This window comes from Indicator indicator, chromosome 7, assembly GCF_027791375.1.
Source record: "Indicator indicator isolate 239-I01 chromosome 7, UM_Iind_1.1, whole genome shotgun sequence".
Lineage (NCBI taxonomy): Eukaryota > Metazoa > Chordata > Aves > Piciformes > Indicatoridae > Indicator > Indicator indicator.
This window is the reverse complement of record NC_072016.1, coordinates 35,252,245-35,279,422: the sequence shown is the minus strand read 5'-3', so window position 1 is coordinate 35,279,422 and position 27,178 is coordinate 35,252,245. Positions and strand designations below refer to the sequence as shown.

At 55.3% G+C, this 27,178-nt stretch overlaps 1 protein-coding gene across 2 annotated transcripts in view; it reads left to right on the top strand.

Annotated features, from left to right (window-relative positions):
• STK32C (serine/threonine kinase 32C) overlaps positions 1–18,718 on the top strand; it is an 83,959-nt gene extending 65,241 nt beyond the window's left edge. Inside the window, exons 3-12 of one of the 2 annotated variants that reach the window (XM_054382220.1) lie at positions 4,212–4,363; positions 7,507–7,680; positions 8,870–8,907; positions 10,673–10,762; positions 11,395–11,498; positions 11,590–11,706; positions 14,811–14,936; positions 15,518–15,649; positions 16,731–16,798; positions 18,586–18,718. In XM_054382220.1, coding sequence (XP_054238195.1) covers positions 4,212–4,363; positions 7,507–7,680; positions 8,870–8,907; positions 10,673–10,762; positions 11,395–11,498; positions 11,590–11,706; positions 14,811–14,936; positions 15,518–15,649; positions 16,731–16,798; positions 18,586–18,718 — 1,134 coding nt within the window. Of the gene's footprint in view, positions 1–4,211; positions 4,364–7,506; positions 7,681–8,869; positions 8,908–10,672; positions 10,763–11,394; positions 11,499–11,589; positions 11,707–14,810; positions 14,937–15,517; positions 15,650–16,730; positions 16,803–18,585 lie in introns of those variants that run through there. The other variant, XM_054382221.1, reaches the window with a different exon arrangement.
• The last annotated feature ends 8,460 nt before the right edge of the window (positions 18,719–27,178 follow it).

Genomic DNA, 27,178 nt, shown 5'->3' with positions numbered 1-27,178 from the left:
GGTGTTCTTGTACAGGCAAAGAGGACAGCCATGTCCCAGGTCCAGGCCCTGGTCCCCAGCAAAGCTGAGGACACAGCTTTCCTGCACAGGGCAGTCCATGATAGCTGCAGAGCACCAGGAGCTGTCAGCATTTCCCTATTTATTACCTGAGGTTTCCATTTCCCCTGCAGAGCAGCACGAAGCAAACAGCATCACCATCAAATGCAGTGCCTGCTGAGACAGAGCAAACCACAACCTAGAATAATGAGACACATTTAGAGATTAATGAGCTTCAAACCAGAATGTGACATAAAGTGACTTTGGGAAGGAGTGGTGTTCCCTGCCTGGGTGGCTGGCAGTTGAAGGGTTTGCTTTTAGAGGAGTTACAGAGCAAGGACCATGATTTAAAGAGGCTTTTTTTTTTTTTTTTTTTGGTCTTTTCTGCTCAGAGAATTAAATACAAAATGATTTTTGCCTGGTTAATTCAATGCACAACCAGTTGAGTCTGCTTGAGGCAGGGGGTGGATCCTGCTGGTGCTTTGCATGGCAGGAGGAAGCTCGTTGTTATCATTAACTTTGCACAAAGCAGGGGGTTTACCTCATTATTTTCCTGTTCTGAACAGGCCCTGGCAGCTGCACCCAGCAGCTGTGCACCCCACGGGCACTGGAGGGGATGTGCCAGCCTGGGGGGGCAAGGCTGAGCCCCATACCTCAGTGGTGTGGGGCACAGGCTGCCCTGCCTCGGGGAGGCTGAAGCACAGGACATGGCTCACAGCACTGCAGCAAGGTAGGCTGGAAGGGACCTCTGGAGATCATCCAGTCCAACCTCCCTGTTAAAGCAGGGCACCCACAGCAGCTTGCCCAGGATCACAATGGCCAGGGGGGGTTGGAATCTCTCCAGAGAAGGAGACTCCACAACCTCTCTGGGCAGCCTGCTCCAGGGCTCAGCACCTTCACACCAAAGAAGTTTCTCCTCCTGGTCAGATGGAACCTCCTGGGTTCCAGCTTGTGCCTGTTCTTGCCTCCTGTCCTGTCCAGGCTCTGGCAGGGCTGGTGGGCAGGGGTGGAATACAGAATACAGTCTGGCCACATCCTCTTTTTCCCCACAGGCCCTTTAGCTCTTGCTGAGCATTGATCAGATCCCCTCTGGGGCTGCTCTTCTCCAGGCTCAACAGCCCCAGGTCTCTCAGCCTTTCCTGCTGACAGAGGTGCTCCAGGCTCCTCAGCATCTTTGGAGCCTCCACTGGACTCTGTGCAGTGGTTCCCTGTCTCTCTTGAGCTGGGGAGCCCACAACTGGACCAGGGTTTGCAGCTGTGTCCTCACTTGGGCAAAGCAGAGGTGGAGGAGAGCTTCCCTTGACCTGCTGGCCACACTCTTCTTGATGCCCCCCAGGAGACTATTGGCCTTGACCATCAGGAAACATTGCTGGCTCACAGGAGGGAGCACCAACCCGAGATGTGCCCTGCATAGCCAAACCCACTGCCATGCCAGCCACAGTCAGGCTCTACCAGTGGTGCCAGCCTCTGGGCAAAGCATGACTTCCAGCCAGGTCAAGCTGCCCCAGAAATGAGCCTTTGAGGTGAGGTGTGAGGTGCTCCTGGAGTTATTTCCATCAATAACTCTCCCTTCTCACCTAACTGCAATGATGACTGCAAAATAATGTCCCCAGTTTGGGTGCTGCTGGCCCACTGGGGTGTTTTTAGCAGGCTAATGATAACCACCTCTTATTGTGTCCCCAGTGATATTAGCTGGTGTGCCATCAGCACTGGCAAATGCTTCTCAGTGATGGTATTTGAGAGGTTCAGTAGAGCCTGGTGGCTCCTGGCTCACTGAGATGTTTTGTGGCCACCACAGAAGCCCTCTTCACTCTGGAGATCACAGAATCACAGAGTGTCTGTGGTTGGAAGAGACTTTTAGTATCATCTAGCCCAACCTTTGACCTAGCACTGCCAGGTCACCACTCAACCATGTCCCTCAGCACTGCATCTCCATGGCTTTGGGTCCCCTCCAGGGATGGGGACTCCACCACTGCTCTGGGCAGCCTCTTCCAGGTCTTGACAAGAAGAATTTGTTCCTCATGCCCAACCTAAACCTGTCTTGGCACAACTTGAGGCCATTTTCTCTTGTTCTGAGGCCACCTTGCTGTCATGTAGCACAGCCCAGAGAATGTCCCTGACCTCACTTGCTCTCTGAGGAGCTGCCTGAGGTCACCCCCAGGTCACCCTCCCTGTGAAGGCTCCGTGGCCACCACACCTGATGATTTATTTCTCCAAGGAGATAGAGGCACTGCACTGCAGCCATGGGCAGGGCTGTGCTGAGGACAGACCTAATTACAGCAGGAGCAGACATTTCATTAGCTCATTTACAGCTAACTAATTAGCTATCCTGAAAACAGCTACCTTGGTAATTAAGGTGTCATGAGAAGAGCCAAGAGAGGGACACCAGAGGCGATGCTGGATGGGGACCTGTGCCTGCCCAGCAGGCATTGTTCCCGATGGCTTAGTTGGTATCAAATGCCAGGGCCGGGGGCCAGGTTCTGCCCCTGGTCCAGGAGCTGCTGGTGGCCAGGCTGTGCGTGCCAGGAGGCTGCCATCAGCTGGTGGGAAGTCAAATATTTCATGGAGGGGACCCACCATGGCTTCCTGCTTGCTTGGCCATCAAACAGACTGCTCAGGCTGTGTGCTGGGGAAGGAGTGGGCAGGGGGAAGGAGGAGGGAGGGACCCAGACAGTGGCAGAGAACTTGGCCACAGGATCCCAGCATGATGAGGTTGGAAGGGACCTCTGGAAATCATCCAGTCCTAGCCCCTGCTAAAGCAGGGCAGCCACAGCAGCTTGCCCAGGATCACAATGGCCAGCTGGGGCTGGAATCTCCAGAGGAGGAGACTCCACAGCCTCATTGGGCAGCCTGCTCCTGGGCTCAGCACTTTCACACCAAGTAAGTGTCTCCTGTTCATATGGAACCTCTTGGGTTCCAGCTTGTGCCCCTTGTCCTGTCATTGTCACCACTGACAAGAGTCTGGCCCCATCCTCTTGCCCCCCACAGGCCCTTTAGCTCTTGCTGAGCATTGATCAGATCCCCTCTCAGGCTGCTCTTTTCCAGGCTCAACAGCCCCAGGGCTCTCAGCCTTTTCTCCTCACAGAGGTGCTCCAGGCCCCTTAACATCCTTGGAGCATCTACTGGACTCTCCAGTAGTTCCCTGTCTCTCTTGAACTGGGGAGCCCAGAACAGAAACCAGCACTGCAGCTGTGGCCTCACCAGAGTAGAGCAGAGGTGGAGGAGAGTCTCCTTTGACCACACTCTTCTTGATGCCCCCCAGGAGCCCACTGACCTTCTTGGCTACCTGAGGAAGGAGATGTCCCTGCCCAGGATGGTTTGTTTGTGCTGGTGCTGGGAGCCTGGGCTGGGTGCACAGGAGAGGCTCTGGGTTACAGACCCCTCATGGTGATGACCTCCAGGGATATGGAGCTTGCTGCTGGTAGCACAGGGACCTTTTTGTCCCTCTCTGCTGAAACCAATAGGATTGTTTGGACCTTTCAGGGCACTCTTTTGTGGACAGTAGCTTAAAGCCAATCTGCTGGAGGTTGGAGCCACTGGCTCTGAGCAGAATGGAGTCTAGGCTGGGTGAGAAGCCTCCCCAGTGCCCAAAGCTGGTAACAGAGCTCCAGTCACCCTTCCCTGCTGGCCAGTACTTCCTAGATGAAGCTCTGGTGTGGCTGCATAGTGAAGGACAACCTGGGTGATCTGGTTTGACACTGCACTTGGAGCAGGGTTGCTTGATCCCTAGATTCCATGCCTCAGCCCACCATGTCTGATGGAAGTGCTGAGTCTGGGCTTGAGCCTGGTGCTGCAGCACATGAATAAATACCTGAGGGGTGGGTGTCAAGTGGAGGGGGCCAAGTTCTTTGCTGGTGCACAGTAATAGGACAAGGGACAATGGATACAAACTTGAACATAGAAGGCTTCACCTCAACATGAGGAGAAACTTCTTGACAGTGAGGGTGACAGAGCACTGGAGCAACTGCCCAATGAGGTTGTGGAGTCTCCTCTGGAGGGATTCCAAACCCACCTGGATGCATTCCTGTGTGGACTACCCTTAGGTGATCCTGCTTTTGGCAGCGAGGTTGGACTGGATGATCTCTGGAGGTCCCTTCCAACCTCTGACATTCTGTGATTCTGTGGTGGAAGGTTTCACTAAATCTCTCTTGTCCTCCCCATTTGTGGTGCTTCAGGTGTGCATTGTGCAGAAGAGGGACACTGAGAAGATGTATGCCATGAAGTACATGAACAAGCAGCAGTGCATCGAGCGGGACGAGGTCCGCAACGTCTTCAGGGAGCTGGAGATCCTGCAGGAGATCGAGCACGTCTTCCTGGTCAACCTCTGGTGAGCACCTCCTTGCCCTCTGCCTTCTGATGCCCACAGGGCCACCTTCTTGTGTCCTCCTGGGGTCACACACATCCGTGGGAGCATCTCAGTGAGCTGCCCTGGTGGAAGTTGCTGGTTACAAGAAGTGCATTCAGGAGACGTAGCCCCGAAGATGCTGAAATGTTGTGGTATCAACTTTAGACCTTCTTAGCTTCCCTTGTTGTGTTTGCTGGGTGCTCATCACATAGCCTTCTACATAGAATCCATCATAGAATGGTCCAGGTGAGAAGAGACCTCCAAAGGTCATCCAGTCTGACCTCCCCACAGTCAGCAGGGACATCCTCCACTAGATCAGGTTGCCCAGGGCCTTGTAGAGCCTCACCTTGAATATCTCCAGGGAAGGAGCCTCAACCACCTCCCTGGGCAACCCGTTCCAGTGTTCCACCACCCTCATAGTGAAGAGCTTCTTCCTGATATCCAATCCAAATCTGCCCTTCTGTAGTTTGAAGCCATTGCCCCCTGTCCTGTCACCACAGACCCTTGCAAACAGTCTCTCCCCATCCTTCCTGTAGCCCCCCTCAGGTACTGGCAGGCTGCTATTAGGTCTCCCCAGAGCCTCCTCTTCTCCAGGCTGAACACCCCCAACTCCCTCAGCCTGTCCTTATAGCAGAGGTGCTCCAACCCCCTGATCATTTCCCTGGCCCTCCTCTGGACCCTCTCCATCAGCTCCATGTCCTTCCTATATTGAGGGCTCCAGACCTGCACACAGTACTCCAGGTGAGGTCTCACCAGAGCAGAGCAAAGTGGCAGAATCACCTCTCTGGCTCTGCTGGCAGTGCTGCTTTGGATGCAGCCCAGGGTGTGAATGGCCTTCCCTGTACCCATGGCATCCTTCTCTACCCTGGTGTGCTGGCCTGCAGCTTGACTCAGCTGTCTGGGGGCAGTAGGATGCTCCTGGTGTCTGCTGTTGAAGGAAGTCTGTCTCATGTGCATGGAGATACTGAGAGCTGTGACAGTCCATGGGGAATTAGATAATGTCTGGGGCCAGTTTCTGTAGCAAACAGCAGCTTGACAAGTCCAGACCCCAGCATTTTTAGAGGCAATTGTGTACAACCTTGGTCAGCAGAGAAATGCTCCAAACTGTAGTGTTTTGCACACAAAGTTAATGTTGATTTTTTTCAGCATTTCAGCAACTGCAAACGTTTTTTTTTCCCCAAGAAGCAATGTAATCCCTGAGGCATCTCTCTCCTAGCCAAAATTTCCTCTTCCAGCTCCTGCTTTAGCTTAAAGCCACATTTGGGCTGAGAGCAGACATGGGTGATCCCCCCCTGCTCTTACCTCAGGACTCCCACCCCCACAGATGGCACTGGAGGTGGTTTCAGAAGGTGTCCTCCCTGCTGCCAGGCTCTGGCTGGCTCCACAGGGAATAAAGAGCTCTTTTTCTGGGCTTTGAGGTCAGCTGACAGTTGGGGTTTTCCAGTTTGGTTTTGGGATCAGCAGAGACATCTCAGGAGGTTTATCAGAATGTTTGTGATTGAGAGTGGGAAGTTTCCCGCAAGCAGCTGGCTCACAAAGCCCTGAGCTTTGCCCCCCTGCATGCCCCCTGCTTGCCTCTCTGCCTGCAGCTGTGCTTGCCCCTCTTCCTGCCCCCCCTGCCTGCAACTCAGCCTGCAGCTCCTGCTGTCCCCCTGCCTGCAACTCAGCCTGCAGCTCCTGCTGTCCCCCTGCCTGCAACTCAGCCTGCAGCTCCTGCTGTCCCCCTGCCTGCAACTCAGCCTGCAGCTCCTCCTGTCCCCCTGCCTGCAACTCAGCCTGCAGCTCCTGCTGTCCCCCTGCCTGCAACTCAGCCTGCAGCTCCTGCTGTCCCCCTGCCTGCAACTCAGCCTGCAGCTCCTCCTGTCCCCCTGCCTACAACTCAGCCTGCAGCTCCTCCTGTCCCCCTGCCTGCAACTCAGCCTGCAGCTCCTGCTGTCCCCCTGCCTGCAACTCAGCCTGCAGCTCCTCCTGTCCCCCTGCCTACAACTCAGCCTGCAGCTCCTCCTGTCCTCCTGCCTGCAACTCAGCCTGCAGCTCCTCCTGTCCCTCTGCCTACAACTCAGCCTGCAGCTCCTCCTGTCCCCCTGCCTGCAACTCAGCCTGCAGCTCCTGCTGTCCCCCTGCCTGCAACTCAGCCTGCAGCTCCTCCTGTCCCCCTGCCTGCAACTCAGCCTGCAGCTCCTCCTGTCCCCCTGCCTGCAACTCAGCCTGCAGCTCCTCCTGTCCCTCTGCCTACAACTCAGCCTGCAGCTCCTCCTGTCCCCCTGCCTACAACTCAGCCTGCAGCTCCTCCTGTCCTTCTGCCTGCAACTCAGCCTGCAGCTCCTCCTGTCCCCTGCCTGCAACTCAGCCTGCAGCTCCTCCTGTCCTCCTGCCTGCAACTCAGCCTGCAGCTCCTCCTGTCCCCCTGCCTACAACTCAGCCTGCAGCTCCTCCTGTCCTCCTGCCTGCAACTCAGCCTGCAGCTCCTGCTGTCCCCCTGCCTGCAACTCAGCCTGCAGCTCCTGCTGTCCTCCTGTCTGCAACTCAGCCTGCAGCTCCTCCTGTCTGCAACTCAGCCTGCAGCTCCTCCTGTCTGCAACTCAGCCTGCAGCTCCTCCTGTCTGCAACTCAGCCTGCAGCTCCTCCTGTCCTTCAGCCTGCAGCTCCTCCTGTCCTTCAGCCTGCAGCTCCTCCTGTCCTTCTGCCTGCAGCTCCTCCTGTCCTTCTGCCTGCAGCTCCTCCTGTCCTTCTGCCTGCAGCTCCTCCTGTCCTTCTGCCTGCAGCTCCTGCTGTCCTTCTGCCTGCATCTCAGCCTGCAGCCCTTTGCTTGAACCCCTGCCTGAACCTCTGCCTGCAGCCTTGCCCGCTGGGGGATGGGGAGTCCCAGAAGGTGACAATGGGGACATTAACTGGGGCATGCACCTCTTAGTGCAGCAAGAGGTTCAAAAGCAGAAGGCCACCTTGGGTTTCAGTTGCTGAGTCAGAAGGTGTGGGCCCTGAAGCCAGTGTGTGCTCGTGGTGGGACTCTTGGGCTCCTGCAGGTCCCCTGGGAGCTGTGTGATTAGGAGAGGAAAAAGCCTGACCTGACTTTGTGCCTCCTGTGGGCCTCATCATGCTTGCTGACATCTCACTGACCCCCCCAGGTACTCCTTCCAGGATGAGGAGGACATGTTCATGGTGGTGGACTTGCTCCTGGGTGGGGACCTGCGCTACCACCTGCAGCAGAACGTTCAGTTTACAGAGGAGACGGTCAGGCTCTACATCTGTGAGATGGCCTTGGCTCTTGACTACCTGAGAAGCCAGCACATCATCCACAGGTAACCCCACAGACCCTTCTGAGCTGGGGGGAGCTGCTCAGGAACCACCCTGCCCATGGCTGGGTTGGGGGTGGGGGGTAATACTGTCCTTGCCTAACGCCACCGGTGTCCCCAGGTCACAGAATGCCAGGTTGGAAAGGACCCCAGGGATCACCTGGCCCAACCTTTCTAGGTGATAGTGTGGTTGAAATGAGGTGGGACAATGACTTCTCTGTCTCTGCTGGTGATGCAGCCCAGCATGCTGTTGGCTTTCTTTGCTGCTGCAGCACGCTGTTCACTCCTGCTGAGCTTGTTGTTCACCAAGACCTCCAGCTCCTTCTCCACAGGGCTGCTTTCCAGCCAGGTGGATCCCAGCCTGAGCTGCACTCCTGGGCTATGTGTTCCCAGGTGCAAGACCCTACCCTTGTCCCCGTTGAGCTTAATGTGGTTCTTGCTAGCCCACTCCTGCAGCCTGACCAGGTCTTCCTGGAGGGTGGCTCTCCCTTCTGGAATGTCAACCTTCCCACTTGTTTTGGTGTCATCTGCAAAACTTCTTCATCAGGGTGCTCTTCATCAGGGTGCCCTTCATCTGGGGGTGTTTAAGAAAAGCCTGGATGAGGCACTTAGTGCCAATGTCTAGTTGATTAGTTAGGGTTGGGTGACTGGTTGGACTGGATGGTCTTGGAGGTCTCTTCCAACCTGGCTGATTCTGTGATTCTGTGATCCCAGATCCAGATCCCCACCCAGATCACTTATGAAGATATAAAACAAGTGTTGGGCCCAATATTCAAGCCAGGGAGCTGCTGGCATGAAACAGCCCCAGTGTTACGCTACTGATTGTCCCTGGGAGTGATGCCTGACCAAGCCCCATGCTCCCAATTTTTTGCCCAGCTGCCCAGGAAGGATATATTTCTAGTCCATTGTAAAGGGACTTCAGAAGTGCTCCAGGCCAGGTTGGATGAGGCCTTGAGCCACCAGATCTAGTAGGAGGTGTCCCTGCCCATTGCAGGGGTTTGGAACTGGATGATCTTCAAGATCCCTTCCCAACTAAACTTTTCTGTGACTCTGCTCTGGGGCAGTTTTGGTTTATTTGTTCCTAATTTTTGATGGATCTAAAAGCTGCAGGGTTGGGGTTTTTTTTGTTGCTGTTGAGTTGCATCCTTGACCTGACTGAGATCTGATCTTGCTGTAACCTTGCTTCTTGTCCCAGAGATGTAAAACCAGACAACATCCTCCTCGACGAGCAAGGTAGGAGCTCTCTGCTCTGCTGTGTCTGCCTCCTTCAGCTGAGGGGCAGATTCCTGAATCCTGGCTGTCCTTTTATCTGGGAAGGGTGTCCAAAAAGCAGCTGTCCTTCTAAATGAGAGGTCTTTGGTTGGATGTACCTGTGCATTCTAACACCAAGGAGGTCCCACCAAGGGGCAGTCCCTCTCCTCAATCCTCTGTACTCTGCCTCCTCTCTTTCCTCTGCCCCTGTGCGCAGGTCCCCAGGCCAGAACTGTGGTACCTGGGGTGGTGGGAGGCACAAAACAGAGAACTGGGCTTGTAGAGCTTTAGAGTGAGGGATCTGAGCACACACTTCTAGGATGGCCTTGATATCTTCTGAGGGGATGGGTCTGTGCTGAGCCAGGGGGAGTGAGCTCAGGAATCTTTATGAAAGGTTCTAAACCTTTATGAGGACATCTGTCTGAGGAGGAAAGGGTGAGACCTGGGCCTGTTGAGCCTGGAAAAGAGCAGCCTCAGAGGGGATCATATGAATGTTTATAAATATCTGAAGACTGGAGGGCAAGAAGAAGGGGGCAGGCTCTTTTCACTGGTGTCCTGTGATAGGGCAAGGGGCAGTAAATACAGACTGGAACCCATGAGGTTACATCTGAAGATGAGGAGAGACTTCTTTGGTGTGGTGGTTCTGGAGCCTTGGAGCAGGCTTCCCAGAGAGGTTGTGGAGTCTGCTTCTCTGGAGACTTTCAGAACCCACTTGGATGTGTTTCTGTGTGATCTGTCCTAGGTGACCCTGCTTTGGCAGGGAAGTTGAACTGGATGATCTCCAGATATCCCTTCCAGCTCCTACCATTCTATGATGTTTGTCTGAGAGCATCTATCCCAGTGGTCCACAGAGGAGAAGGACCACCAGAGGTCTTGTAATGCTGCTGCTCCAGCAGTGGGTCTTGCAAAACAATGACAGAATCTCTCAGGACAACAAGTTCCAAACCACTCAAAGCCTTGTCAAAACCAAACCTGCACTTGCATGGAAGTTCCTTAGAAAACAGCACAGGGAGAAAGAGGAGGAAGGAGATGTGAGGAGATGGCTTGTGGATGGAGAGCAGAAAGGAGCCTCCAGCAGGGCAAGTGGCTGGGTTTGCCATATGCCAGGCTAGCTTCAGAATGACCTCTTCTGAATTCTAACTTTCAGCCCTGACAACAGATAAAGCAGAAACAGAGAGAAGGTGTCCCAGCAGATAATGAAAAGATCCAAAGGCTGGAGCACCTCTGCTGTGAGACCAGGCTGAGAGAGTTGGGGGTTGTTCAGCCTGGAGAGGGCTCCAGGGAGACCTTAGAGGATTTGAAGGGAGCTACAGGAGAGCTGGAGAGGGAATTTTAACAAAGGCGTGGAGTGACAGGATAAGGGTTGAGGGCTTCAAACTGGAAGAAGCTGGATTGAGATGAGACTTGAGGAAGAAATTCTTCCCCATGAGGGTGGTGAGGCACTGGAACAGGTTGCCCAGAGAAGTCATGGAGGCTTCAAGCCTGGAAGTGTTGAAAGCTAGGTTGGACAAGGCCTTGAGTAACCTGTTGTGGTAGGAAGTGTCCCTGCCCATGCCCATGGATGATCTTGAAGGTCCCTTCCACCACAAACCATGCTGTGATTGAATCTGGTGGGGCCATTTGGTGGGATCTGCCCCCAGTCTGCCTGTGCCCCTGCCATGCTGTCTGAGGGCAGAGGCTGATGAGGCAAATCCCACCTCTGCCCTGGGCTGCCAGTAACTCCTTCTCCCCTGTGTCTCTCTCCAAGGTCATGCCCACCTCACAGATTTTAACATTGCCACAATCATTAGGGATGGAGAGCGAGCGACTGCCCTGGCAGGAACCAAGCCATACATGGGTAAGGACCAGTCCTGCTCCTCACCCCCCAGCTACACCTCTCCAGAGTGCACCCTACATGGCCCTGCCAGCCCCTGCCCGTCCCAGAGACATGGAATTAATCAAGGACATATATTGAGCACCTTAATGCATGCTCCTGAGCCACTCAGCAGAGCCTGAGACTTTGAGATGTGAAACTCCTGGGTGATGAACCTCTGGCAGCATGTCCTCACCTTCCCACCCTGCCCTTCCATCCCAATCCCACCCTGCTCTCTCCATTCCATCCCACCCTGCCTTCCCCATCCCAAACCATCCTGCCCTCCCCATCCCATCCCTCTCTGTCCTATCCCATCCCACCCTCCCCATCCCATCCTGCCCTTCTTGCTCTCCCTGGGATGGGATGTGGGGCATCCCAGTGGGTACTGGGGTTCTGCCATCCTTCAGTTACTGGGTTGAGAGGGATCTCCCCAAACCCCAGCTGCCCAGTGAGGGCTGGTCTGCTGCTGCTGCTCTGCTGGCTGGCATGGCCTGCCCTGGGCCCCAGTGCATGCAGATAACCATAAAGGTTTAGATGCTGATGTTGGTGTGCTGCTGAAAGTGGGAGCAGAGGGAAGTCAAGCAACAACCTGTTGTGTTTTGCCTTCCTGTGTTCAGCCCCAGAGATTTTCCATTCCTTCCTGAGCGGAGGGACAGGATACTCCTTCGAGGTTGACTGGTGGTCCCTGGGAGTCATGGCTTACGAGCTGCTGCGGGGCTGGGTAAGGCTCCTGGGTGGCCCCAGGTCTAAGAATTTGCTTTCTGATTGAGAGGAGAGGGAGCTGTGCTCATCTTTCTGCTTTCCTCCCCCAGAGACCCTATGACATCCACTCCAACAACCCTGTGGAGTCCTTAGTCCAGCTCTTCAGCACTGTCAGCGTTCAGTACTCATCAGCATGGTCAAAAGAGATGGTGGCTCTGCTGAGAAAGGTAAAGGTCCTGTTGGTGGTGTTGGTGCCACAGTGTGTGAGGGATGGGCTGAGAAACCTTCAGCTGATGGAAATGATGTAAAATCAAAACTGGTGGTTGTGTCTTTGTTCAGGCTGAAGCACAGGTTAACCTTGCATTGTCACAGCATCCCAGCACTGTGGGGGCTGGAAGGGACCTCTGGAGATCATCAAGTCCAACCCCCCTGCTAAAGCAGGAGCACCACAGCAGCTTGCCCAGGATCACAATGGCCAGGTGGGGTTGGAATCTCTCCGAAAAGGAGACTCCACAACCTCTCTGGGCAGCCTGCTCCAGGGCTCAGCACCCTCACACCAAACAAGTTTCTCCTCCTGTTCAGATGGAACCTCCTGGGTTCCAGTTTGTGCCCATTGCCCCTTTGTCCTGTCACTGTCACCACTGACAAGAGTCTGGCCAAATCCTCTTGTTCCCCACAGATCCTTTAGCACTTGCTGAGCATTGATCAGATCCCCTCTGGGGCTGCTCTTCTCCAGGCTCAACAGCCCCAAGGCTCTCAGCCTTTCCTCCTCACAAGATCCTCCAGGCCCCTTAGCATCCTTGGAGCCTCCCCTGAACTCTCTCCAGTAGTTCCTTGTCTCTTTTGGACTGGGGAGTCCAGAACTGGACCTAGGACTCCAGATGTAGGGCAGAGTAGAGGTGGAGGAGCACTTCCCTCAACCTTCTGGCCACACTCTTCTTCCTGCACCCCAGGAGACCATTTGTCTTCCTGGCCACGAGAGCACATTGCTGGCTCCTGGGGAACTTCTTGTCCCCCAGCACTGCCAGCTCCTTCTCCACACAGCTGCTTCCCAGCAGGTCACCCCTCACCTGTACCGGTGCAGGGGGCTGTTCCTCCCCAGGTGCAGGACCCTACACTTGCCCTGGTTGCACTTCAGCAGGTTCCCCTGGTGTGGGTAGTGTCTGCAGGGGGTTTCCATGTCTATGGGATGGTCTCTGCTGCTTTCTTTCGGCTGCTGCCCGCGAAAGCTGTTGAGTTGTTGTGGAGGCTGTGCTTAGCTGTGCTTGCTGTGGAGCTGAGAGGAGTGGCTGGTGAGAAGGCTCTCAAAGACAGGCACGTGCTGACAGCAACTAAGTGACTCTGATGGCAGTGAGCGTTGGGTGGACGATTTCTATAATTAGATTTTGATTTAATTAGAGGCAGTGCTGGTAGTGCTGGCTGCAGCAGAACATCCAGCAGGCTCACATTGCCATCTGCTGGGCTTCTGTGGAGTCATAGAATCAAGGAAGCACAGAATCCTGGAATTGTAGACTCATGGAATGGTTTGGGTTGGAAGGGACCTTAATGATCATCTAGTCCAGATCCAGTGCCATGGGCAGGGACATCTGCAACTAGACTGAGCTGCTCAGAGCCCAGGCAAGTCTGGCCTTGAACATATCCAGGGATGGGGCCTCCTCCTCTGGGCAACCTGTTCCAGTATTTTACCACCCCCATTGTGAAGAACTTCCTCCTAATGTCCAATCTAAACCTCCCCCAGTTTCAACCCATTACCTCTCGTCCTCTCACCACACACCCTTCTGAACAGTCCCTCTGCAGCCTTCCTGTAGGTCCCCTTCAGATGTTGAAATGCTGCTCCAAGGTCTCCCCAGAGTCTTCTCTTCTCCAGGCTGAACAGCCCCAACTCCCTCAGCCTGTCCCCACAGGAGAGGTGCTCCAGCACTCTGATCATCTTTGTGGCCTTCTCTGGACCTTCTCCATGAGGTCCAGGTCCCTCTTGTGTTGGGGATCCCATAGCTGGATGCACTACCCCAGGTGAGGTCTCACTAGAGCAGAGCAGAGTGGCAGAATCCCCTCTCTCCATCTGCTGGCCAGGCTGCTTTTGGTGCAGCCCAGGATGCCACTGGCCTGCTGGGCTGCAAGTGCCCATTGCTGGCTCATGTCCTGCTTCTCATCCACCAGCACCCCCAAGTCCTTTTCTGCAGGGCTGCTTTCTATTTCATCATCCCCCAGCCTGTATCACAGGATGTTAGGGGGTGGAGGGGACCTCCAGAGGGCATTGAGTCCAACCCCACTGCCAAAGCAGGATCACCTAGGGCAGGCCACACAGGAATGCTTCCAGGTGGCTTTTGAAAGTCTCCAGAGAAGGAGACTCCACAACCTCTCTGGGCAGCCTGCTCCAGTGCTCTGTCACCCAAATGTCAAGGATTGCCCTGACCTAGGTGCAGGACCTTACACTTTGCCTTACTGAACCTCAGCCTGTCCAGGTGCCTCTCTGGGTGGCACCCATCCCATCCTTCAGTCTCATCAACCACACCACTCATCTTGGCATCGTCAGTAACTTGCTGAGGACTGTCTGTAGCGTTGATGAGGGCATTGCTGGGTCACTGCTGGGTTGCCCATCTCTGCTCTGATGGTGATGTAGTTTAAGCTTTTTCCCAGAGTCCAAAAGCCCAAATGGAACAGATTTAGATTGCCTCCCCTCTCCCTTTTTTCCTGGTAGGGTAAAAGCAAATTAGGCAGGAGAAAGCAGAGGTTAAAAATCACAAAATGAATAGTCTGGAATCAATTTGGAAGTTAAAAAGGTAAGTCTAACCCAATATATATAGATGGCATTTGAGTAACAGGGCAACTCACAAAGGTATAAGGAAAAGGGTAAATAGAAAAATATACAAAACCAGGCCCAGCTGGCATTGGATTCCCTTGATGTAAATGTGGATTCTCTTTGGATGCAGTCCTTAGAAGCGTGGATGCAGCATGGAGGCAAGCCACATGGTGACTCGGGAAGCAGGAGGGGAGCAAAGATGTCTGCTGAGCAGGCGAGGCAGGAGCAAGAGGGAGAACCCAAAGGGATGGCTCCCCTTAAATGGGCTTTGGTGGACAGGAGGGGGGGAGTGGGATGGACCTTGCAGCAGGAGACCCCTTCCCTTGGGAGGGGAAACCAAGTCTCTCTGCCCAGCTGGGTCAGGTTTCTTTGTGCACCCCGGGCACTGGGTTCTTTTCAGCCCCTCCAGGGCTGGGGGTAACCTGGCACAGATGGGATGCTCTTCTGTGCCCAGCTGGGTCAGGTTTCTTTGTGCACCTGGGGGGCTGGCTGTAACCTGGCACAGATGGGATGCTCTTCTCTGCCCAGCTGCTGACAGTGAACCCTGAGCACCGCTTCTCCTGCCTCGCTGACATGCAGGCCTCAGCCTACCTGTGTGGCGTGGTCTGGAGTGACGTCAGCGCCAAGCACCTGGAGCCAGGCTTCGTCCCCAACGTGAGTAGGGCTGCCAGGCACCGCTGCCCCTCCTGCCAGGCGCCGCTGCCCCTCCTGCCAGGCACTGCTGCCCCTCCTGCTGGCGCCGCTGCCCCTCCTGCCAGGCACCGCTGCCCCTCCTGCCGGGCGCCGCTGCCCCTCCTGCCGGGCGCCGCAGCCCCTCCTGCCGGGCGCCGCTGCCCCTCCTGCCGGGCGCCGCTGCCCCTCCTGCCAGGCACCGCTGCCCCTCCTGCCGGCGCCGCTGCCCCTCCTGCCGGGCACCGCTGCCCCTCCTGTCGGGCGCCGCAGCCCCTCCTGTCGGGTGCCGCAGCCCCTCCTGCCGGGCGCCGCTGCCCCTCCTGCCGGCGCCGCTGCCCCTCCTGCCGGCGCCGCTGCCCCTCCTGCCGGGCACCACTGCCCCTCCTGCCGGGCACCGCTGCCCCTCCTGCCGGCGCCGCTGCCCCTCCTGCCGGGCGCCGCTGCCCCTCCTGCCGGGCGCCGCTGCCTTCATCTGAGGCTTTCTGGTGGAGCAGCAGTTTGTGGGGGCGCTGGCCGGGGCAGGTCACGGCAGTGCCTGACCCGTGTGGTCCTGTGTCCCACAGAAGGGACGCCTGCACTGCGACCCCACCTTCGAGCTGGAGGAGATGATCCTGGAGTCCAGGCCCTTGCACAAGAAGAAGAAGAGGCTTGCGAAGAACAAGTCCAGGGATAACAGCAAGGACAGCTCCCAGTCTGTGAGTGCTTTCTGGGGTGGTGGCCAGCCAGGGAAAGAGGCTGAGCTGCTGAAGTTGGGGAGGGTGGGTAGCAGTAGTTTGTGAAGCGGTGGAGTCACCATCCCTGGAGGGGCTTCACAGCCATGGAGCTGTGATGCTGAGGGACATAGATCCAGAGAATCATGGAATGGTTTGGGTTGAAAGGGACCCTAAAGATCATCCAGTTCCAACCACCCTGTCATGGGCAGGGACACCACCCACGAGCCCAGGTTGCACAGAGCCTCATCCAGCCTGGTCTTGATCACCTCCAGGGAGGAGGCATCCGTGACCTCTGTTGGCAACCTGCTCCAGTGTGTCACCAACCATGGAGTAGTGGTGACCTGGCAGTGCTGGGTTAATGGTTGAATCTGATGATCTTGATGGTCTCTTGCAACCAAAACCATTCTGTGATTCTGTGACAATGGAGTAACTGCAGATTTATTTTGGTTAAAATATCTGCCCAAGGTGTCCTCCCAATGACCAAACGTTCCTCTTATGTAATTCTGATCAAACTCTTTCACAGCACCCTGTGCTTTGGGAAATGAAAGGACAAAGAGAGGGCTGGGCACACTGCTCAAGAATCATAGAATGGTCAAGGCCAGCAGGGACCTCCAAAGGTCACTGAGTCTGACCTCCCCACAGTCAGAGGGACATCCTCAACTAGATCAGAATCAGAATTGGTTAGGGTGGAGGAGACCTTCAGGGTCATCAAGTCCAAGCATTAATCCAGCCCTGCCAGGTCACCAGTAAACCATGTCCCTCAGCACCACATCTCCACAACTTTGAAACCCCTCCAGCAATGGGAACTCTACCACCACCCTGGGCAGTCTGAGTTAGCCATTGACAACCTCTTGGGGGAAGAACCCTAAACCTCTGGCACAACCTGAGGCCATTCCCTCCTCTCTCATCACTTGTTAACTGGGGAGAAGAAGCAAGCCACGGAGGCAGTGAGCTCTGCAGTCCCCATCAGCTGTGTCAGCTGAAGCTCCTGGTGGCTGGAGCTTGTGGGCAGCAGTGAAATGCTGATGGGACTGCTTATGCCTGTGGTGTTCTTTCTCAACAGGAAAATGACTATCTCCAAGAATGCCTTGAAGCCATCCAGCAGGACTTTGTCATCTTTAACAGAGAGAAGTGAGTGTGTGTGGGGGGAGGCATTTTTTTAAGGGAAAATTATTCTTTCTCCTGACTTCCCTTGGGAATCAGAATGCCAGTGCCTGAGGGCCAAGAGCATCTCACTGCCAGTATAGCTCTGGATGGCTGATGGCCACCAAGGAGCTCAGATGCTGCACCTCCAACCAAACGAGAGGCAAGCTCAGGGGTTGTTAATCACTGCCACTGCACAGAATGTACTGCAGAGAGACTTCTGGGGTGTAACACATGTGGGACACTGCTGCAGCTCCTCCACTGCATCTTCTCACCCATCCTGCTTGTAGAGGATGATGCCTTGGAACAGGAAAGTGAGGAACCTGCTAAAAGGTATGGTTGGACTTGATGATTCCACACTGACCTGCAAGGCTTCAGCATGCAGCAGCACTGCCCACCCAGACTTTGACCATGAGTGCCTGGTGCTCCCTGCCACCCACCACCTCTGAAGGGGACCTGCAGGAAAGCAGGGAAGGGCGTGTAGTGATAGGAGGAGGGGGCAATGGCTTTGAGCTGGAAGAGGGGAGATTTAGACTGGAGATTAGGAAGAAATTCTTCACAGTGAGGGAAGGAAGACACCGGAACAGGGTGCCCAGGGAGGTTGTGGATGCCCCCTCCCTGGAGGTGGTTCAGAACCAGGCTGGATGAGGCCTCGAGCAGCCTGCTCGAGTGGGAGGTGTCCATGGCAGTGGGGGGTGGAACTGGATGATCTTTCAGGTCCCTTCCAACCCCAACCATTCTGTGATTCTATGATCTTCAAGGTCTTCTCCAACTCCAGTGGCTCTGCAGGGTGAGCTAACGCAGCTGCTGCCCCTCCTTTGAGCACACAGCCAGGGGAGTGCTTGGTTCAGGAGTAAAGCAGGAGGCAGGCTCCAGGGAGGAGGTGGTGGGTGGCAGGGAGCAGCAGGCAGTTGTGGCCAAGGTCTGGGTGAGCAGCACTGGGACATGCTGAAGCCTTGCAGCTTGGTGTGGAATCACAGAACTGCTTTGTTTGGAAAGAGACCTTTCAGATCATGCAGTCCAACCATTCTCTAACTCTGCCAAGGCTGGGGCTAAGCCATGTCCCTCAGCACCACATCTCTGCCTCTTTGGAACACCTCCGGGGATGGGGATTCAACCACCTCCCAGGGCAGCCTGGGCCAATGTTTGAGAACCCTTTCCATGGAGAATTTTCTTCTAAGTCCAACCTAAACCTTCCCTGGTGCAGCTTGAGGCCATTTCCTCTTGTCCTATCACCTGTTCCTTGGGAGAAGAGACCAAGCCCCACCTGGCTTCAGCCTCCTTCCAGGGAGTTGTAGAAAGCAAGGTTGTCTCCCCTCAGCCTCCCAGGCTGTACAACCCCACTTCCAGTAGCTACTCCTCACCAGACCTGTTCTCCAGCCCCTTCACCAGCTTTGTTGCCTTTCTCTGGACCTGCTCCTCACTGTCTTTCTTGGAGTGAGGGGCCCAAAACTGCACCCGGTAATCAAGGTGTGGCCTCACCAGCACCCAGTACAGGGGGACAATCCCCATCCTGGTCCTGCTGGCCACACCATTGCTGATCCAGCCCAGGCTGCTGGTGGCCTTCTTGGCTACCTGGGCACACATTGCTCACAGTGTCAGAGTGGTTCAGTGTGTTTGGCTGTGTCCCTGTGCTTTGTGTGCCCTGGAAAAATCCTCCACCATGGGTCTTCTGTGGGCACCTCCTGAGCAGTGGTCACCTTCCCCCCACCCTCTCTGTGGGCTGCTTGCTCTGGGGGTGTGTGAGTAACACCTGCTCCCTTTGCTCCCCACAGGCTAAAGAAGAGCCAAGAGCCGACGAGCGACTCCATGTCCCACCCGGAGACCAGCACCGAGGCTGAGACAGAGGCCGAGGCCTCCAGCTTGAACATGTGCAGCTCTGTCTGCTCCTCTGCAGGCAGCAGCTAGGCTGGGCGAGGGCCATGCCAATAACCCATCCTCAGGGTGTGCTGAGCACCTCAGGCTGTCCTCTGCTGCCACCAGGGAGCACCAAGGAGTCTCTCAAAGCTGTAGCAGGAGAGTTAGTTCCTTCGGAACCAGGCTCCTGGATTTGATGGCTCTCCAGCTGGGTGCCCATGGTGGCTGGAGCCCTTCGCCCTGCCACTTGCCAAGGAGGTGGATCAGCTTCTCTCCTTGCCCTTTTGATGCCAGGGTGCTGAGCTGCTCCTGGTTTGAATGCAGTGAGGTGACACGAAGTGACATCCTTGGGTCCGGCCAGGAGGACACGGAGCAGGTGGCAGAGGAGCAAGGCTGAAGGGCTGCTCTCAGATCTGCTTTGGTGTCTTCTGCTCACAAAGGCTGCTTCAGGGACAAGCCCCATGCTGCCTGTGTTGGAGCAGCCCCAGGCTGGGTAGGGTGGCACCAGCCTTCTGGAGCCTTGAGCTGCTGGGATCCTGCAGCAGAAGGACATCTCAGGCACCTCCTTGTCTGCTCCTCAGCTGTCAGAATTTCTTCCCCACCTTGGGGCCAATAAATGTTTTCCTTTGCACTCCCTGAGTTCTCCTGGAGCTGGGCAGTGTCTGACCCTGCCCTAACGTTTGCTTCCCTCACGGAGCTGCTGCAGAGGGGAGGAGCAGTGCCAGAGCCCAAGGGTTGGTTCTGTTTCTCCATGGTTGGAGGACACAGTTTGGCACAGGTTCAGGTTTGACTAGAGGCCACGGGGGTGGCCTTGCAGTGCTGCTGGTCTCAGAGGGAGGACCATCTCACTTCACCCTTCATTTTTCCCTGTCCAGTGCAGTCTAGAACCGACCTGTTCAACAGCCAGGCCCTCTCCTGGCCTCGGTCCAGCTGTGGATGTTGCCTTTCTTCTCGTTCCACAAGCCTTCACTCTCCAAGTTCCTTGGTCTGCTGTAGAGTGGCTTTTGGTTGCTACTGCTAGAAAACCAGCCATGGGTCCTGCTGCCACAGGGGCTTGGCTGGCACTGTGTTCACTTCCAAACCACCACCCTGCCAGATGTGAGGAGGTGGCAGGGTCTGCTTCCCTGCTCTACCTTCACAAGGCAGAGGTGGGCAGAAGGTGTTTCTACCACGTGCAGGCTCTTCCAGGACACAAACAGAAGGTGAAACTGCCACGGAACCATTCCATGTGAGAAAAGACACAGGGTGTGCATCTCCCACAGCTTCATGTGGAAATCAGCAGGTGCCTGCATGCTGCAGGACCAAAGTGGCAGGAGGTCTCCACAGAAGAGCTGAGGTCCATGGGCACAGCTCTGATACCATGGCATGGTTATTTTCAGGACAGAGCCAGGTGGAGCTGTTGGATGTGGCAGCTCTCACCAGGGTGGGGAGCATCCAGCACCAGTGAGGGATCACAGGATGTTAGGGGTTGGAAGGGACTTCAGGAGATCCTCTAGTCCAACGCCCCTGCCAGAGCAGGACTATGGGATCCAGCACAGGCCACACAGGAATGCATCCAGATGGGTCTTTAAAGTCTCCAGAGAAGGAGACTCCACAACCTCTCTGGGGTTCCAGGGCTCTGTGACCCTCACAGTGAAGTTCCTCCTCCTGTTGAGGTGGAACCTCCTGTGCTGGAGTTTCTATCCACTGTCCCTTGTCTTATCACAGGGTGCAACTGAACAGAGCCTGTCCCCTGCTTCTTGCCACCCAGCCCTCAAGTATTTATAAACATTTTTTTAAATCCCCTCTCAGTCTTCTCTTCTCCAGACTAAAAAGCCCCAGGTGACCAGGGCCACACCACACAGCCCCAACCTCGGCCACCCCTTCTTCAGGACTATGTGTCTGAATGGGGCCCATGACCCTGGTGAGCAGCCCCTGCTCGCTGGGTGGGCAACCTGGTCCTCCTCCCTCTGCTCCCCTCATGTCCCCTGTGCCCCATGCCAGAGCATCCAGCTCTGTCCTGGCACAGTGGGTCCACCCTGGCTGCCAGCTCCAGGGGATGTCCTGGTGGGCTCAGCTCCCACCACAGCAGAGCCATGCTCAGGGGACGAGGTAGCAGTGGCACTTTGATCTCAAGGCACAACCCACATCACAATGGGCTCTGGTCTGCTTCTGAGCAGAGCATCTGACAGCACTGCGAGGAGCAGAGACTCACCTCTTGTTCTGCTAGCACTCAGCTGGGGCAAGAAGAGCAGGAGGAGGGCCAAGCCCAGGTGCTTACGAGGAGTTAGCAAGCAGAGATGAGGTCCCACCAGCGTGGAGAGGCTTTCTCACGCCCTTGCACTGTTTGCCATCTTTCTGTAAACAATGACAAAAATTTGGGTTATCAGAATGACAAGGAGCAGAACTTACATTTGGGCCAAACCCTCCTGAGATCCTGTTCAGCCAGAAGCTCTTGGGTCAGGAGAGAGGGTGGCAGTTTGGTAGGACATGTCTAATGAGAGGTTCTTCAAGGATTTTTTTTTTTTTTTTTTTTAGGAAGGACAAGGGATAAACAGCCCTTGAGGCTGCCTCACTTCTCAAGTGGATGTTTCTCACCCCAAACCATCTCCATCGTTTTTGTTCCCCTTTCAGCACTGCTGCTCTTGGGTAAATTGTGCAAAACATCCTCAGCAGAGCTTGGCAGAAACTGGGAGAGCTGCTGGGGAGACACCAGGTTCTGGGGCCGCCCCAGGTGACTTTACTGGGGGCAGATTCCTGGGGAAGCTCCACTGTCTGCTTCCATCTATTCCCAAACCTTGATTCCTGAGAGAAGCAGAAGGACACTGAGCTCTGAGACAATTGTGCTGAGTAGAGACACTGAGTAAAGTCTAACTGGAGTTCCTCACCTTGGACCCGAAGTGCTACAGGGTGTAACTCAGCAGTGGCCAGGGGCCAGGCTTTATTGGTGCCTGCCTCAGCCTAGACCCTGGAGAACAAATTACAAGGAAGGAGTCACTGGGAAATAGAGGAAAGATAGGAAGGAGATTCGGGTTTGCTTCATTGTCACCTGGGTTGCAGACATGGGGTCCTTCAGCCCCCACTCTGCTGCTGCTCTGTGGGCCCTCTGTGTCCCCATTGCTGTGTTCCTGTCACAAGCCTGTGCTGGCTGAGCCGAGCTCAGCCCTGTCAGCACCGCAGAGAATCACAGAATGGTCATCAAGGGTCATCAAGTCCAACTGTTAACTGCCAGGCCACCACCAAACCACCTGCCTCAGCACCACATCTCCACAGCTTTGTAACACCTCCAGGGATGGGGAGTCCCTGGGCAGCCTGGGCCAGGCTTTGACACCTCTCAAGGGGAAAAAATTGTTCCTCACGTCCAACCTAAACCTCCCCTGGCACAACTTGAGGCCATTTCCTCTCATTCTACCACTTGATATGAGTAGACCAACCCCCAGCTAACTCTGACTTCCTTTCAGGGAGTTGTAGAGAGTAATGAGGTCTCCCCTCAGCCACCTCTTTTCCAGGCTGAACAACCCCAGGTCCCTCAGCTGCTCCTCACCAGACCTGTTCTCCAGACCCTTCACCAGCTTTGTTGCCCTTCTCTGGACCTGCTCCAGCACCTCAATGTCCTTCTCAGAGTGAGGGCCCAAAACTCAACCCAGGATTCAAGGTGCAGCCACCCCAGTGCCCAGTGTGATCCCTGCCCTGGTCCCACTATTGCTGGTCCAAGCCATGTCCCCACAGCTCCTTCAAGACATGTCCCATGTAAAGCTGACCCAGCCCTGCTGCTCCATCACATGCAGTGCCAGCAGCAGCCATCTCGCACAGACCAGGCTGAGGATGGGGAGAGATGTCTGGGGTGGGGGGGTAGGATCCAGTGGGCTTACCCCCATACCATCCTCTGGGGCTGGTGTCACTGAAGGGAGTCCTCAGCTGCTGCTGGTGGTGCTGAAGGGTCATCTGTCAGGTTCCTGGAGGGTACATGGTGTCAGGGGCAACTTGCCAGGGCGGGCACCAGCAGATGACCTGGCAGTGATGCTGGGCACAAAGAGGACATCAGGCTGGTGCAAAGGGGTCTCTGGAAGGGCCCTTTCTGGGGAAAAGAAATGAATGTGGAATTCTCAGCACTGCTCCTCTCCTGCTCCCTTCTCTGTTGCTCCAGACATGAGCAATCCTTGCAGTGAAGCCATGAGATGCACCTGGTACCAAACCCTATCAGGAGAAGGTCAGCAGAGCTCTGGTTGCCATCTCCACCCCACCCAGAACCTAATAATTTCCTGCAGATGACTCTTTGAATCCAGGTACTTTTTGTATGACAGATTTGTACAGGATGTGCCCTCACTCTGCAAAGTCTCCATCATTGAATTCTTCTCCTTGACCTCCTCACCATGGTTCTTTTCTCACCTCTGTTGTCTTCTCAAGTCTTTCAGGGCTGCCTATCTTTCAGGCTTTCCATTCAACTTCACAAGCTTTGCTGAGAACTTTGTGTAGAAAACAAATGCTGGGTGAGGTCCTGATGTGTCTCCTGTTGCCAAATCTTTATTACTTTGACCCTTGCCAAAAAAAAAAAAAAAAAAAGAGAAAGAGAGAGAGAGAAGAAGAGTCATAACACAACAGCCAAAATGTCAAGGGCACAACCCTGGCACTGCTTGGGCAGTGCTGACATCTGATGCCTTGGTTGCACCTGGAGGTACCTGTCAGGCATTTCCTTGTTCTTCATGTTGAAACATCCCTGTGATTTTTGCTGCATGGAAGTTCTCCCATGCCACAGAACATTCCAGTTCTGCCAAGGTTGTGTTTCTGCAGAGGAGCCATTGCCTGTGTGCAGTAATAAATATGTGTTTTCAACACTGCCAGTGCTCGGTGTCGTTTCTGGGTCAGGGACCTGCAGGAGCGTCCACAGGATCCTGTCAGAAGTGGATGTTGTGATCACAGTTCTTGTTTGCACATAGAATCGTAGAGCTCATCAAGTCCAGCTTCCTTCCAAAGCAGGATCATCTAGGGCAGGTCACACAGAAACATGTCCAGGTGGGTTCTGAAAGTCTCCAGAGAAGGAGACTCCACAACCTCTCTGGGCAGCCTCTCCAGGGCTCCTGCACCCTCACAGTACAGAAGTTTCCCCTCTGTTCTAGCTTGTACCTGTTGTTCCTTGTGCTATCACTGGGCACTGCTGAAAACAGCCTGACACCTTCATCTTGACACCCACCCCTCACATGTATAAACATGTTGATCAGATCCCCTCTCAGCCTTCTCAAGACTGAACAGCCCCAGGTCTCTCAGTCTCTGTTCACAGGAGAGATGCTCAAGTTCCACAATCATCCTTGTAGCCTCCACCGGACTCTCTGTAGCACAGCCCTGTCTCTTGAACTGGGGAACCCAAAACTGGACACAGTATTCCAGGGGTGGTCTCACCAGGGCAGGGCAGAGCAGAGGGAGAGAACCTCCCTAGGCCACTGGACACTCTTATCCTAATGCACCTCAGGATGCCCTTGGCCCTCTTGTCCACAAGGTCACATTGCTGTCCCGTGGATCACTTGCTGTCCACTAGGACTCCAAAGTCTTTCTCCATGGAGCTGCTTTCCAGTAGGACAACCCCTAGTCTGTACTGGTACCTGGTGTTCTTCCTCCCCACATGCAGGACTCCACACCTGCCCTTACTGAGCTTCATCCCACCCATACAGTAAAACTCTGTTTAGAAAGAAGATGAGGAGATGGTCAACAGTCTTGGTGCAACTGCCTGGAAACCCAAGGAATGTGCCTGACCATGGAAATGTGGCTGACTGCACTGCCAGGCAGGGCTGCTGCAGGAAGCACTGCAGCTCACTGCAGGCTAGGAGATGGAGGTCAGATCAGCCAAAAAAATCCCACCTAAAACATCCCTTTCTGCTTTACCTGGGTGAATTCAGGTGCAAACATTCAGCCCTCTTGCTCCCATGGCTGGTGCCTTCAGAGCTGCTGAAGGCTACAAGTCCAGCTTCCACCAAAGGAGCTTCCACAGCTCTGCTGGTCTCTTCCTTGTCCCCTGCTTTCAGATCCAGCTGGAGACCAAAGCCTGGCATTGCCATAGGAGAGGCTGCATCTCACAGATGCTACAGCAGCTCTGGTGGGATCTGTGTCACACAGGGATGGGGGTGGTGGTGGTGACCTAGTGGGCAAATCTGACCATGCTTGGGGCATTTTGGCTTCATCTGCAAACAGGTTTGCCACTGACCCTGCAGCCCCTGGCAGGTCTCAGCAGCAGGGTGGGACTCTGTGATTCCCAAATCCCAGAAGGGTGGAGTTGGAAGGGACTTCTGGAGATTATCCAGTTCAACCCCCATACTAAAGCAGAAGCACCCACAGCAGCTTGCCTAGCATCACAATGTCCAGGTGGGGTTGGAATCTCTCCAGAGAAGGAGATGCCATGACCTCTCTGGGCAGCCTGCTCCAGGGCTCCAGCACCCTCACACCAAACTAGCTTCTCCTCATCTTCAGATGGAACCTCCTGGGTTCCCCTTTATGCCCATTGCCCCTTGTCCTGTCAACTGAGCACCACTGAGAATTCTGGCTCCATTCTCTTGCCCCACATCCTTTAGCTCTTGCTGAGCACTGAGAAGATTCCCTCTCAGGCTGCTCTTCCAGCCCCAGGTCTCTGAGCCTTTCCTCCTCACAGAGATGCTCCAGGCCCCTCAGTATCTTCCCAGCCCCCACTGGACTCTCTCCAGTAGCTTCCTGTCTCTCTTGAACTGAGGAGCCCAGAACTGGACCAGTACCCCAGATGCCACCTCAGTAGGGCAGAATAGAATAGGAGAAGAACCTCTCTTGACCTGCTGGTTATACTCTTCTTCATGTACCATTCTGGGCCACAAGGGTCCATTGCTGGCTCATGGGGAACTTGTGCCCCAGCACTTCTAGCTCCTCCATGGAGCTGCTTTCTAGCCAGCCACCCCTTACCTATACTGGTGCAGAGGGTTACTCCTCCCCAGAAGCAGGACATTCCTACACCACCACCACCACTCATCCTCTTGCCCTTCCTACACCACCACCACCACTCATCCTCTTGCCCTTCCTACACCACCACCACCACTCATCCTCTTGCCCTTCCTACACCACCACCACCACTCATCCTCTTGCCCTTCCTACACCACCACCACCACTCATCCTCTTGCCCTTCCTACACCACCACCACCACTCATCCTCTTGCCCTTCCTACACCACCACCACCACTCATCCTCTTGCCCTTCCTACACCACCACCACCACTCATCCTCTTGCCCTTCCTACACCACCACCACCACTCATCCTCTTGCCCTTCCTACACCACCACCACCACTCATCCTCTTGCCCTTCCTACACCACCACCACCACTCATCCTCTTGCCCTTCCTACACCACCACCACCACTCATCCTCTTGCCCTTCCTACACCACCACCACCACTCATCCTCTTGCCCTTCCTACACCACCACCACTCATCCTCTTGCCCTTCAGGCAAGTGTGGTCCCCACCAGGCAGTGTGGTCACCTACCTGCCACGACCTCATTTTGCCAACCTTGGCACATAAAATCCCCAACGAAGACAACACCAAGGTGGACTCAGCTGGACCAACCACGTCCATCTCTTTCTGGTTTCCATCAAACTTTAATCAAAGCAAGGAACAGAGAGCACATGGCGCGCCACTGCCAGAGGGACATGCATGGCCTGGTGGCACAGAGGGGCACCTCTGCTGCTCAGACCTCGACTAGAAAGGGGCTTTGAGCACCTGTGTGGGAGGCTGATGCACAGCTGGCCTCCAGCTGAGCTGTGGTGCTGCCTACAGGATGTGCACTTGGGCCTCCAGAAACTCTAGAAATTGTCCTTAGAAAACAAGCCCAGGAGAGAGACTCCACAGCTGGCACAGCCACCAGGGCCAGGGGACTGGGAGCAGCCAGCACCTGTCCTGCAGCCCTGCACTGAGGTGGTAGCTGTAGCAGGGACAGATGGGCACCATGACTGCTGCAGGGACAGTGATGGTCACTGCTGGAGCACAGCCTGGTGAGATGGTGGAGACCTGCCTGGGGACAATGGAACCGCTGGAGATACAGCTCCCAGACCTCACAGACTGGGAGTGTCCATGAGTCAGATACACCTGGGCCAGGCAGGGCAGCAGGTCCTGCCAGGGGGACAGGTACCAGGGAGGACATGGGGTGCTGCCAGGAGGATGTGTCCCACCCAGAGTGCCCCTTCCTTTGTGTCCGGTCCACCGGCCAGACTGAGCTCGCTGCCCAGTTATATCGAGGTGGCCACATGCACAGGGTCAGGGCTTTCCAAGCAGCTACTGGAAACACAAACTGGGAGAGCTGGAGGTGGGAGTGCTACCTCTCGGGGGTTACTCTACTTTCTACCTACGAGAAGAAGGGGCTAGGGCAGCTGACGAAGGCTCGCCGTTCATCCTCAGCTTCCTCAACCCACCGTCCCCTGCCCGGCTGGAGCGGCCCTGGCAGGACCTGACCACGCCCCGGTGGTGCTGTTGGTGGCACTGGGGACAGCCACGGTGGCACAGGGGGAGAGTGCAGGTGCCAGGCTGCTCCC